This window comes from Saccoglossus kowalevskii, chromosome 15, assembly GCF_978046115.1.
Source record: "Saccoglossus kowalevskii chromosome 15, keSacKowa6.1, whole genome shotgun sequence".
NCBI lineage: Eukaryota > Metazoa > Hemichordata > Enteropneusta > Harrimaniidae > Saccoglossus > Saccoglossus kowalevskii.
Genome location: NC_140655.1, coordinates 30,106,213 through 30,121,387, shown reverse-complemented (window position 1 = coordinate 30,121,387; position 15,175 = coordinate 30,106,213). Strand labels below are relative to the sequence as shown.

Sequence of the window (15,175 nt, the reverse complement as noted above, 5' to 3'; positions counted from 1 at the left end):
TTTTACGTGAATGGCAACCAACCAGCTATCGTGTTATATACAGCTTTTTAGAAAGATACTCCCTAATTGGTCAGAGGGGAGTTGTGAGAACTCATATCGTAAATTGGTCAGATGTAGTTTGAAGCGAAATACACCGGCGACCAGAGCTTCTTACCACATCGATCTTTAGCAGATTGGGTTAACCCCAAGCATTTCATTTACGTGTATAAAGTTACAATATATTTATATTAAAGATTCAAATTTGTAGTAATAATATTATGTAGTCTGTATTATTTTGTGTATTGAATGAATGACTTCTAAAACTTGTGAAATGTGCGTTTTTTTTCAGCTAACCGAATAATCGAATGCAATCTACTACCAGTAACGTAGATAACAGTAATAGATAACGCAGTATTTATCGAAGCTATTTTTAGTATTTTCAGCTTACCATATAGTTTTATAGTCTTCTCCCTCAAATATTGAATGTTTTGAAAACTATGTTTGGGATATGTTACTATTTCCTAAGTGAACGAACGGCTACACGGACACAGTGGTCAATTTGCACGATATTGCCTCCACCCATATACGTCGTAAGTCAATTCACATCACAGTAGGTGCCGTCGCTAGAGCAACGATATAAAGACTGCGTAATGTTTAAGCCATGTTTTTTTAGTGATTAAGTTAGTTATTTATTGCACTATATTTAACCAAGATATTTCAATTCATTTTCTATAATTTCCAATAGAGTCCTACAAAGAGATATAAAACATTTTGAATATCTGAAAACACATAAGATTATACTAAAATTGCGGAAGATTGGTGAACAACCGTACAATAATAACGAGTGAGTCGTTTCCGATTTTTTAGACACGCTATCTTACTGCAAAATATTGACTAATACATCGCGTCTTAGATTGTTTACTGACACACTTATCATCAGAACTATGGTTACGTCCGTCAATCGCATGCTGGTAGCATATGTTAAATGATATGGGACACACACATAAATGTATAAATCATTGCGTTCAGGGTAAGCAATAAACTGAAGACCTACAAGAGCATCAACTGTGTTGAGTCCCTTGACGTCATAGGGCGATAGTATTGGAGTACCATTGATGATATACTGTGTTATTTATCAAGGTTGGTGTATTTGTCTATACGTTCAGACTACTACTGCCGATACAGCACATATTCCGAGTCCGTTCGTAATTTCTCGAAGTACCAATGCCAGAAGTACCAGAATCAATATAAATACGTGATCTATAGTGATAAATAATTCTGTAACGCTCAAAACAACTTTCAAGTAAACTTGGTTATTCTAGTTGTATATATTGTTGTTCACGATTTACTTCTGCGAGATACGCATACGCGCACATTTCGTTTAGGATTTATGCCGGGTCTTAAAACGGTTTAGATTTAATCCGTACTTACCGTTTCTTAGCACGGGCTAAGCGTACACTGTTGACACTCTGAACACGAGACATACATTACGAAATAAACGTGTTTTTGTCTCCCACGTTTTGTGCTATCTACACTTAGCTAAAACCATTAGAATATAATATGTGTTTAGTGGATGTTGCCCAGTTATCCCTGCCCGACTCGTCTAAGCTGAAAAGCATTTTGTAGGCTTGATGAGTTAATCTATGCGGAGAGAGTTCAAGTGTTTTTAGGAAATACATAGCGTTATACCTGAATCATGGATAGGCATACGACCACACTCTCCAATAACTGTCTCATTTGTGGCATTCAGAGGTAGACCCAAACATGTTTTGCACCACTTACGTTGTCCCTTTTCGACTGATTTAAAGTAATCAGAACCCCAAATCTCAAATCCGTAAAGCAAAATCGGCAACATCAGTGAATTATTTGAAATGTGAATTTAAAGGGGATCTCCCTACATTTCTTCCTGCAATCATGTCGCTAAGACCGGAAGTGATTTGTTTGCTTGTTCTGTCAGAGTTGCGGTAGCATTTGATTAGAAGAGGATAGAACAAGGACAAGACCTGGATATTTATAATGACTAGTTACCTCGATGGCGTTACCGTCGAGAAACCTCCTATTTCTCAAAACCACAATTTTGGTCTTTTCAAGATTAGCTGCTACTATGCTTCACATTCGACATAATAGTCCCAAAATATCTCTGTAAGACTATTTTCGATTCAACAAATATAACAATGTACAACAATGAAAATAAATTACAAATATATTGTGTTAACTGAATACCCACGTTTCCTGAGTTCATTAGCATAACATTCAATTCTTCAACAAATGAATAAACAAAACCATACTTAGGCCAGACTTTTTTATTCCTTGTTTCTCGAATTTTATAAGGCAATTTTTTTTGAGGAGGGCAAAAAAAAAAATTAATTCTTTTTTCCATTAGATTTGTGTGATTCTCAAAAAATTGTAAGTTAGATTAATGATCGGAGAGAAGAAATGAAATACAATTATTTTATTCCATGTATAACCTTGTTTCTCATCTGCGCGAGACTTCGGTACTTTGATCATGATACTCCCACGAAAATGCAACTTGGATTTGTTATGCGGCGGGCGGTAAAAAATGAAGATAAAAATAATATTTTGTTTAGCATTTTTTCCTCTTACAAGTCGGCGGGCGCGAGAAATTACTCTGAAATAAAATTGTATTTTTATTTCATTTTCGGCTCCTGTTCATTCGGCGGGTTCGCGAAACAAGGGATAATAAAAGTCTGGCCTTAGCATACAACCATGCCCGCTTCTATTGGACAATCAAAATAATTATTTTGCGTTCTATGTATAAGACCATCATGTAATGTGTGAAGCATGGTAACTATGGTAACTATTACCATAGTTACCATGCTTCACACATTACATGATGGTCTTATACATACAACGCAAAATAAAGTTCATTTTCCCCGACATACCCAATAGAACTAGTTTGTACATAAAAAGTGAGTGGTTTACTATGTCGAATGCTTTTGAAAATCAACAAAAAGACAATAAAACTAGCCCCTTCTCTTGCTAATATATTTCTGTATAATTGCATGTATTTATAGGACATTCACTAATGCATCTAATTTTATGCAAGCAGTATTAACAAAATTGAGTGAAAAGTCTGGGGACTCGTAAGTCAACATTATGGTATAAATATCAACTCGATAATACATAAGATTCTTATTTCGAGTACAAGTGGATTCAAACCATCCTGATTGTTTAGAAGTATTTTGGATTTGCACACGATGATTAAAATTTGTAATCTGCATATTAAAACATGAATACATTAGAGAATTCATTCAAAGCGCTGTCAATATCAGGTAAATGAGCTACCTAACACTTCGGCATATTAATATATTATACTAAAGCTATATCATTTGTAAACTAGAGCCTATTCCTTGCTTTCCAAGATAATCGTACGAGTTTTGTACTTTGGTTGTCATCTTGTTCCCTATAACAGTTAAATTGCATACTAGCGGTAAGTGGATTAGATTCAATACGCGACAGCACATTAAATATATTTTAACAAGTTAGTAATGACAATTATTTAATCCACCACACATTAGCATTGACACAAGTAAAATCCCCTTCATTGTCAGCACAATGATCTATCGTTTACAATGTGTACATTATATTTCTACACAAGTCAATTAATCAAGTCATACAGGCAGGCGTAACAACTTTATCCTTAGAATGTTGATGGTAATCTGAATTTACTAGTTGAGGTATATGCAAAATGAAGTCACGAATGATAACATCTTCTGTCGGACAGGTTCGTGCATTAAAATCACCTGCCAAAATGATAGGTTCATCAAGTGTTCCATGTGTGTCTGTTGGGTACTCACTTAACATATTAATACCCGCATGAAAATGTGTGACAGACTAAACTCAGTCTGTACTTAGGAGCTGTGCGTGAATACAACTATAGTTGTTTCCACACCAACGGATGTCAGCAGTTAAAACACGTCGTATCTATAGCAACTGAGCATTTCGCATTTGCGAATTGTACACGCATTTTATATACATTCAAGGTCCAAAGCCAAAAATAGTGAATTGGTTCTGGTAGGCTAAACACTAAACACTAGCACAATCTCTATAAAATAAAATGTTAGAATACAGGACATTTAAAAACTGAGCACATAACTGCCGTCACCACATTTACCTTTTCAAATACCACGGTTTATATAGATCAGAGACGCATTGTACTAGAGAGTTATAACAAGTCACGTGGTCTCTTGCTCTCGGTGGCGGCGTTTAGAATCTTTTACAGGAAAACGTGTTAGTGACTGTCTACAAATATTAATGGTTTGTGCTTAAGTGACGTTACTTTTGTTTAAGTTTATGATAATTATATACAATTCTAAAAAAGCATGCATATAATTTACATACATTTTCGGCGTTCATGGACACACATTACCCGCATTTTACTCAATTGAAAGATTTGTTTATTTTGGGAGCCGTATATGTATTTATGGTGTCGGGGTGAATTGGCTACATCTAATTTTAAAATCAGTTCAACCTTTAGACAATCCGGAAGAGATATTTTTACAGTTTTGAAAGAATTGTCTTCTTTCCATGTTATCACCATGACAACGACCATAATTTGAGTGTTTATAATGACATTTATTTTCCTTCATTAGAATTCCTTTGAGTGATTGTAACTAGAGCTATTATTCTCTCATAACTGTATGTCATTCAGTGGTTTTCTGACAATGTTGATTGATCATGTTTATTGCACTCGAAATGGTGTCAATGCTAACCTGGCGGTAACTGGTACACTGTGATCTTTGATAAGAATATTATGAGGTTATTACGAAGATACCTCAAAATATGCACGAAGACAGTACATGGGCAGTATCGACCGACGCGCAGCGGAGGTCGATGCGACAGCGTACTGTCTTCGTGCATACGTTGAGGTATCTTCGTAATAACCTTGTTATTATACATCTTTTCCTACCAAGGATACATCATGGGAATGCCGAAATCTAAAAAGTTTAGAACATAATCAGCGAACTTCTTTGTATGGAGTCCGATTAAATTCTGGTGGCAGCCATGTTTGTTTTTATTATTAGAGGACGCTTACGCGCGTAATAATTCCATATTTGGAATTCGCATTTCCTAATATGGTAGGATGAAAATACCCCGTAAAATACCGCAAAATTACGTCACGCTGTAACCTGTGGTGTTACGGTGACAGATGTATAATAATATCATATAACAAATGCCAACCTGCGTCAGAATTCGTTATTATCAATAACCAAATCAACACTTATAATTTAGACCTTATATTTGCGTAGTTTGAAAGCATTAGCTGTCGAGAAATTAGATACGGATATATTGCGATCTTGGCCTTATGCCATTTGTTTTGAAAATCTAATCTAGTTTTGCAAGCCGAACATTTCAGGAGCATGTTTGTGAAGTTTGAAGGCGGTAGCTTTTGTTCTATTCGATGTAAATACGTACACAAATACCAATATGTTGGCCTTGATTTTTTTTTTAGTTTTCCGCGTTATAACCCGAGGGGAAAAATAGGTACAGGCTTCAAATTTGACACAAATGTTCCTCATGTGTGTTTTTACTTTTTATAATATAACTACATAAGAGAACAAATAGTCTCAAAATAGCTCCCGAAATTTGTGCAGATATTCCTTGTGCGATTCACAAGACCTTGCTACATTTTGAAATCAAAGGTCGCAATAAGATAATAATGCCGCCACAATGCGACTCACAACATCTGGGCGCATTTTTGGGAAAACGGTAATTGGAAACGTTTGAACAGATGTACGCGAATTCAGTGATAATGAGAAATCTATTTTTGAACTCGTCACTAAACAGTCATAATACAACTGCATAAAAACAGCCAAGCATCATTGAATCAAAGAACGACGTCAAGTAAACTAATGCCTGGGCTTTAAAAACTCATACATTGTGTTTCGCATCAGTTCGTTGCACTGTTTTTAAACCATTACATTTGTAAAACGATTAAATAAGACAAATTAAATAATAGTGGCTAATTATGCATTATATATCAGTCGTGACGTGTGTTGTAGAAATGTAATACTTAGAAACTGAAATCTTTAACTGGTTTAAACTGGTTTGGAGCACGTGTTCGGATACATTTAAGTGAACACTTAGTAATGTTAGAATAGTCAATAGATAGACAGTTGTTGATCCGACTTCTGATGAATGTATCATATTTAACAAAGGGCTATTTTATTGCTCAATTAAATATCACTGTTTCTTTTTATTCAGTTCATGTAATTGTACTCCAGTTAGTATTGGTGCTTCAAATTTCCAAAAGAACATTATTTTTATGTTTGTGATAACCGTGAACTGAAACAATTTAAAAAGGGGCGCTAATTTGCATATAATCAGCATATCTAATTTGCATATAATTAGCATACCAATCACACATTTCAAAGAATTGCAATGTCATCATCTGTTTACTCAACATAATGTAATTTTTTACTATATTGAGATTGATAATTAATACCCTGGTTAATTACACACCATGAACCGTTAATAATATCATTCTTTAAAACACTGTTTATGAGCTTGTTTTCAAAGATTTTGAGATTTGGAGCTTTGATTACTTTAAATCAGTCGAAAAGGGACAACGTAAGTGGTGCAAAACATGTTTGGGTCTACCTCTGAATGCCACAAATGAGACAGTTATTGGAGAGTGTGGTCGTATGCCTATCCATGATTCAAGTATAACGCTATTACTTCTTACAACATATTGCAAATACAAAAATATTCTTGACATGACAAACCAATTATAATGGTTAGTGTTTATAGTAATGTACACTGTAAATCTTGGGAGCACTTTTATGTTTTTCATTGAAACACACTGTTTTATTGTATTTTCTACCAAAACAGTAGTGTTTTAGTATTTTTAGAAAAGTGTTTTGGGAGTTATTATTATCATTTATTGTAAACAAAGAAAAATACACGTTTTCAGAAAAAAGTGTTTTTCGGGAACATAAATGTGACATTAAAGTGTTTATTGATAGGACATTCACGGACTAATGCATCTAACTTTATGCAAGCAGTATTAACAAAATTGAGTGAAAAGTCTGGGGACTTGTAAGTCAACATTATGGTATAAGTGCCAACTCGATAATCATCGAAGGTGATTCAACGCATAATGAAATGGTGATGACATTAACTTCAGAAAATAGTTTTACGTCAAGCACCAAGTTGTGGAAAAATTAATTGCATGTACGTTTATATGGTCTTACCAACCTACAATTAGAATTCGAGAGACGTGCTGAATTAAATACCTCGTAGCCTAATGGACTTTGATACTCCGCATTTGGTGTACGGTAGTTGTAATTATAATCAAATCAGAGCATTATTCGAAAAATGTTCAATTTGAAACACTTCAGTAAGCAAAATTTCCAACGATGTTTCAACCCAAAACACCACACGATAAATTTGTTAATGTATAAGGCACATTTGTGTTCACGAGAATAACTAAAACAGTTTTCTTCGGAACTGTTTTATTCTGAAATACTTTTAAAAACAAACACACATGCAATGTTTCAACCTAAAACACTCGACAATGCATGTTTCATAAGTGTATACGACATGTATAAGATTAAATAATACACTTTTCTTCCAAACTGTTTTCGAAGCACGTCCTAAAACAAACACACAATATACTAATATAAGTGTTCATATAGCGTCTACGGTATGCATCTATAATAGACAAAATTCTTATTATCCACTGTATGCATCATATTTATTAGAAAAACAAAGCCCACACACGTTAGCAGTGCCAACATAATACTGTGCATGTAGCGATAAATTTATTGATTTTAGTATTTTCATATGCAAGTGTGCATGTACCTATCATAAGTTGAATAACCAATGGAATTAAACATGCACTGTGTTGTTATCAATGTTCGAGTTAGTAGCTGGATGACGCAGCGCTAGACAGACATTAATTTCTTGTGATCTAATCATTATAGTCATATTCTTCATAGCCATTATTCTATTGGCCCAGCCTCAATGTTGAATTCCATATAATATGGTGATTACCACACACCTGTGTACATTTGCGTATAATTTAAACGAGCTTATCTAAGTCTCCAATAATAAATAATCATTTCATTTTAGAAATTGCATTAATACAATAAATACAATATGATAACAAATATTGAACAATTTAGTTTGCTACTTCTTTGAGGAACATTTTAAGATACCTTTCGTAAATGACGGTGTTCACGATGATCACTATTATATGTTGCGTGTTCAAGTAACTGGTAACTCGTGTTGTGTGCATGTTCATTCAATGAATGAATTTTACTATCAGAGTGTGTGGACAGCTGGCATACTCGAATAATGCCTTTTTTTGATTTTGTGAGCAAAAAAGGAAACCTGATACCAAATAAAATTGAAAGTATGATGATATTGTTACTCCGTTACGAAATGTGTGGAAAGTGTAATTGATAGAGCCAAGGTCGGCAGCTGTGTACTGCATTGTTATTTGTAACGGCCTCCATTCATTTCATTGTGTGCGGGTTGTTTCATTGTTTGTGCGTTAGGTAAATATAGTTTCAAATTATCACCATTTGACGGATAGAAAATTGAAAAATGAATGAAATATAATGGTTGTAGTGCAGATTCAAGTATTGAGTGAGAATGGGATTGCAATCGATTAAAATTAATTTTCCAGAAAGCACGTTTAATTAATGACTTTTTATTTGTTCAACTATTTTTTTTGTGTTTCTCCCATAAATTTGATGTGCCCGGAGATATTGCATACGAAACAACAATACCACTTGAGAAAAGATTGGGCACTTTTATTTATGTTATTCAGTTCATTACTCATCTGTTTTGAAGTTGCAATGTTCAAAATTCTTGGGTATAGTATCTACAGTTTCGTAAAAGGTTTGATTTTCAGTTAAAACACTTATACCGTGTTCACACGTGTGCTGCATACCCGGCTTGACTAACTTGGTAAACAATCAAACAGTGGTTTTAATTGGTCCTGTGTTCATACGTGTATAAACACTAAACTGATCCGGCGTTGATATCGACCGCCATTTTCTTGAAAATACTTGCAATGAATTGACTCCAAAGCTAGGCTGACATTGAAGGCGTGCATTTAAACGGCGTTATTGTTCAGGCGTGCTAAAACCGTTTCTGTAAATACGGGGTGCCGGTCGAGACATTTTAGGCCGTCTTAATATAAATCGGCGTGGCGTCGGCTTATCTTCTGCGCACGTTTGTCAACGCTGGCTTAACTATAAAGCTGGTATTTCAGCTGCACATAATTTTCTTTGAGCAACTATCTGGATACATCGCCCCAAATAGTATAACAAACGTTTTTTTATACTATCAGTTATGTTTGGCATAGCATTGTCTACAGACATCTTCTTTAGAATTATTCCATATCCTTCACGTGGCTGAGTAATATGTCATCATTTAAATTGTCTAATATTATTGCTAGAAGGTAAACAAACGCTTGATCATAACCCTTAAAATCACGTTTGAAACAACAGGACCGGTAATCAACAGATGATGAAGACGTAGTTGAAACACTTCAACTATAAAGTGTCGCAACATCTAACTGTAACTGCTTCTGCATGTTTCATGGCTTTTTGGAGTATGTGCCAGGAATTTATTCACATCTTTATTAATGCACCACTATCATACATGTCATCTCAAAATATTTCTATTTGTGGTCTATCAGATAAAACGTATGGGTTTACTTGTTACATAATAGTGCCTTTGATCTGTGTCAGCATACGAGTTCTTTTGTTAAGTGTGGAGTTTGAAAATTATGATAATTATTTTCTTCAGCGAACAATAATTTTCCATGTTATTATATGATCAATACTGTTGTCCTTGAGTGACCAAATAGCTCAGTTGCATTTCTAGAGGCCGGACTACGGAATAAGGCCATATCGTATCTTATTTTAAGTGAGTTTGGCGTATGTGCTCTGGTTTTATTGTCTATTTCGCTTGGTATATAACGCCATACTGTAAACACTTCCCATTTAGTGGGTATGACGTTTCCTTATGGCAATTACATCGCTTATTTACTTTCGTGTTTTAGGTTGCGGTTTTTTATCATTGGCAAGTTGGTGTTTGTTTTTACTGTCAATTGTGTGTTTTATGTTGTCAATTCAACTATAGCTCACTTTGATAATATTTTTTTTGCCAATTTTCTTGAGATCGTTCCCTGTCGGAAAGCACTTGTCGATTAAAGTAAGAATCACCTGCTGATGATATTACGGACGTTGTAGCTATATGGTTGGCAAACTATATGACATTACTATACATGGTCGTTTATTTCTTCTCTTCTCCGTGGGAAATGTAGTTTCAGCAGGTTGAAATGTATGGTGCCTTCAGAAGTCTTCAGAAAAGATGCAATTCTTCTGGCGATTAGTCTGTTACAAATTCCTTCTTTGTGCAATGCTCCAAAATGCCCCTTTTGAAAATAATCCCCTAACTTTCGGCACGTAAAACTTGACTCCCAATCTGAAGTGTGGCACTTGGAAATGAGTATTGTAACATGTGGCAAATGCCCCACCCCCTTGGGCAAAAAGATCAGCTAAATTTCCACCAAAAGTAGGCATACCTGTATACCTGCATGTATTGGACCAGCTACAGTGCCCTGGACAGCTATCACAGGTTACATAAAAAAACACAAGCACATTGGTAGTCATTATGCAAAGCAAGACATAGCCACAAACATGTTAGAAAAGTCAAAGACATTACAAAGACACACACAGACATATAAATACTAACTTTCTAGGATCTTGATTTGCGTACTCCACAGTGGAACGATATGGATCAATAGTATAGTCAGGCATCTTTATTTTACTATTGGATGCAGCCATTATCTTATGGAGTCTAAATTACGAGTTTGAATTTTTCGAAGAGCGACAAATGCTTTTCACAGGGATAATTTAAAACACTGTCACAACAGCATGCTGCATTATAATTGTCACATCCCTGTCGAATTAGTGGTTCATGCTTATTTGAATCCGACATAACAGACCGATTTATGCCTTCCTAGACTCAAACTTTCATCTAATCAGAGAATTCCAAATAGAGATGACTTCCCACAAATGATAGAGGGCGCTATATCCAAACATTTGTCTTTATTTACAATATTGAAACTGGGTGACGTACTTTACGAAACAGTATCCTGTATCGCCGCATTTATCCGCTCTGCATATAATTTGTATTGGGTTTTCTTGTTTAGGAATAATCGACTCTCGTTTGCCATATATGTGTATGGTATGCTTATATAGGATAGAGCCTTCATGCAGAAATGAGGTCAACACAAATATAACTGTCCAACCAGTTTAAAGCATGATACAACATTTTGGTTTCCTGACTATAATATACGTTATCAGTCATAATATTTTGCATTCATTTTATGATTGTACAAAAAAATAGCTATTTGTTGTAGTTCATTGAAAATAATGCTGTTACATAACGAAAATGAAATTCAGGTCCATAATAACGAAACACCGAACACACAAACAACATCAACATGTAATTCACCAAATAGGGCACAAATTCATTTTCAATGCCATACAGTTTAATGCATTTTGACCCACGCTAGTCCACGTTATTGATTACGTATAAATATACATTAGCGAATATAATAAAGATTACAAAATATCAAAAAAGTCAGAAAACCCTGCGTACGTTCGAGATATAAAATAGCTATTAAATGTATCCATAACACAATACACGTTTACAAGTCGTGTTTTGTAAACTGTATTGATATAGTACTTATCATGCATACTTGAATGAGATGAACTTCGCCACACCCACATATCTATCAAAATAGAGGGCGAATTATATTGCATATATACCTATAAGCGGTGGTTATCCTTTGTCAGAAACTACAATTGGCTACGGATAAATTATGTATTTATTTAATGTAATCTAATTGTTTTTTGCCGAATATGGCAGTTCTGCGCGATTGGCGTCATGCAATGACGTTACTTCATCACAAAAGCTATCATATTATACCGCCAATATCAATGTGCGGAAGTTTGTTCTCCGAAGAACAGTGCGGTGGACAAAGTTACAATAGTCGATGTAATTCCATTCTACATAAATTTATGTATTTATTTAATGTAACCTAATTATGTTATGCCAAATATGGCATTGCTGCGCGACTGACGTCATACAGTGAAACAGACACACGTTACAATACTAAAGTCATCATACTATTCCCCCGTTATCAATGTGTGAACGTGTGTTCTCGGAAGCGCAGTACAATGGACAACGTTACAACAGTCGATGCAATTCCATTTTACTTGAATTTTTCGACTAATAACTTCGAATACGCAGGTTCTTGGTTTGAAAACGCAACTGACCGGCAAATTGTGTACTTTGACAACGGTACTGGAAACCAGCCAGTTGGGAGTACACCGAATGTCGTATTTGAGACGTCGTTCTTAATCACGGTAGCAATAGTGGGATTCATCGGTAACGTGCTTGTCTGCGCAGTGTACTTTCAGAAGAAATACAGACACGCTAATGCATCATTGTACATACAACATTTAGCGTTGGGTAGGTTTTTATTCTGTTTTATTAACAATGTTGTGTAAAGCAAAGAGACACTAGTTAAAAACGAATGAGAAACAAATATAAACATTAATGTGCAATATGTGAAACAATTTCTCTACTACATACACAAGTTAAAACTGGTTGAAACAAAATTATAACTGATGATATGATATTATTTTCCTTCACAAGTACTATTTTCGTTCTTTCAGGAGATTTACTTGCAGTGTTGGTTGTGGTATTATTTATCACTGAGTTATTTCCAAACACCTGGCGAATCTTATGGCTGTCAGACTACCAATGCATCATACATCGGTCACTGCGCTTCGTGTCATTCAACATCACAACGTTCATCATACTTGCCATAGCTATCGATAGATACTACGCTATATGTCACCCATTATGGTACAAGGTTTCTGTTACCAGATTCAAAACTGGGGTTGTGATTGTATGTGCGTGGATCGTGGCAATTGTTCCAGCCGTTCCTATTGGACTCACATTCAAAGTAAGTCACTATTTTATCATCATCATCATCGTTTTCCATGCCCTGAATTTATCTTGGTTGAGTCTCGGGATTTTATGCGTTTTTCTTTTTCGAATGCATGTCTTGCCATCGTAGAACGGGTAAAATGTGTTTTATTTGATATGTAATATCGATCTTGTTGAAACACTATGTAATGATTGTTCTCAGATTCTGACGTCTGAAAACGCCACCTGTAAAACGTTAACATTACAAAAAAACCAAAAACATAACCTCAAAAAGATATGTATACTTTTATTTGTTTATTAAATATATACCATTTTCGCGATATATTATTTATTCTATATGATATTTATTAAATGCTACAATTGCATAACGTCTGTACCGTGCAAAAAATAACCATAATAGCTAGTGAAATTTAATAATTTAACATAACTAGCCGGTAATTCACTCCTTCATCTATTATCCTCCAAATTTACTGTAATGGCTTACACAATTGAATAATTTACCATAATTAGCTGATTTTCTCTATTTACCTCAAAGTAATCTAGTTTTCTTGGATAATTTAACACACACAAAAAACAATATTGAGCATCTCTATTTATCTGCCATTTAAGTATACTTAGTATCTATACCATCATACACCCCGTGGTGGGAGTCTGTCGCGACAGTCATCTTCGTGAACATAGTTGATTACAGGCAAATGACAATCAGCCACTGAGTCTTTAAGGATGTTTTTCTCGTGAACAAAATGTATTATTAAACACTAAAAACAGATTAAGCATCACATTTTTCGTGAAATGACAACAATTGACGTAATTAATTATGTTAATCTATTCACAGACTAGATACAACGACGAGAATACTGGAGCAGTTGCGTATGCGGGTAAATCACCCTATGCCTGCAGAGGTGATGTAATTGCTGTGTTCGGAGAATGGTTCAACACATTCAAAGCTATATACACTAGTTTTATTCTGTTCTATATTCCTGCACTTATCTCAATCGTATGCTACTCACGTATTATTTATACGGTTTGGAAAAGTTGGAGCACGTTTCAAAGCAGTCAAAAAGGTCATCAATTGGATAAAACGCATTGGAAGACTGCTCGAATGCTGCTCGTTGTGTTTCTGGCTTATTGTTGTAGTTATATTCTCTATTATACCTACGCGTTAGATTTGCTATTTTTCGATCATAAATTATTCAGTCCCATTTTGAAAAACATTGGTTTGATCTTTCCATACGCTAATTCATGTATTAATCCTATTATATATTCATTCATGAACCCCAAGTTTCGCAAGGCCTGCTTTGAAATTATACGTATACGAGTACAACCCAAGTCGAATTCTACGAGACTGTCTGAGAGGACGATCCAAAGTAACAACACTAAAACCGGTTCTAATGAGAGATTAACTGGTGTTAGCACAATCTCATCAGAATTGCAAGGAAAGTACAATGACATGCATAACATGGCAACTGAAAAAAACTCTTTTGAAAATGAAAAGGTTGCTGTTGGTACGACAGTAATCTCGACGGTGACACTAAAATCTGAATTCGTTAGTACGCATGAGGATGCAGATATTTAACATTGAACTAATTCTGGCAACAGATTCCACAATAATCACGTGATTATTTAAGTAAATCAATGGATATTGCAAAGAATTTGCACAATTTTATCTATTGGTCCCTTATCATGGATGCTGTTTATACATTTTTTGAACTAGATGTCATTTTGCTATATTAAACGGGACTACGGATTACAGAAACAGTAAAATAAGCAACAGGATTACATAATACAATACGATGACTCATCATTCGATTCTTGATATAATAAAAGCAAAAAAAATGTTTTCTGTAATGTGTACAATTTTTAAAATTACGAATATTGTTTAAATGTTGACTCGGCGTGTAGTTCATTTGTCAAGTTCTTTAATGCAATGCAAGTTCTCAAATGACTCCATTAACAATAAATAAAAATAAAAAATTCTTAAAAACCGTGGGTCAGTCAGGGTCTTCTTCAAAATATATTACTACTCGGCTCAAGTTAATAAATTTTAAAATAACTTTTCAAAACTATCGAAAACTATAGATGAGTTGACTGGAAGGGTCTCATGGAAAATACAAATATACTAACCCAAATAAAATAGCTAGCTAACGAATATTTTACTCAGGGCATTTTTCTTGATCTGATCAAAGCATTT

At 34.7% G+C, this 15,175-nt stretch overlaps 1 protein-coding gene across 1 annotated transcript; it reads left to right on the top strand.

Moving 5' to 3' along the window:
* Positions 1-12,206: 12,206 nt before the first annotated feature.
* Positions 12,207-14,560, top strand: LOC144348153 (growth hormone secretagogue receptor type 1-like). The gene is made up of 3 exons (XM_078007646.1): positions 12,207-12,501; positions 12,708-13,000; positions 13,820-14,560. The coding sequence occupies exons 1-3, from the start codon at positions 12,207-12,209 to the stop codon at positions 14,558-14,560; spliced, it is 1,329 nt and encodes a 442-aa protein (XP_077863772.1).
* Positions 14,561-15,175: the final 615 nt, after the last annotated feature.

Coding starts and splice junctions, on each gene's coding strand:
- LOC144348153 (XM_078007646.1), top strand. CDS start 12,207: ATGGACAACGTTACAACAGTCGATGCAATTCCATTTTACTTGAATTTT. Junction 12,502..12,707: donor CATACAACATTTAGCGTTGG/GTAGGTTTTTAT, acceptor TCGTTCTTTCAG/GAGATTTACTTGCAGTGTTG. Junction 13,001..13,819: donor CTATTGGACTCACATTCAAA/GTAAGTCACTAT, acceptor ATCTATTCACAG/ACTAGATACAACGACGAGAA.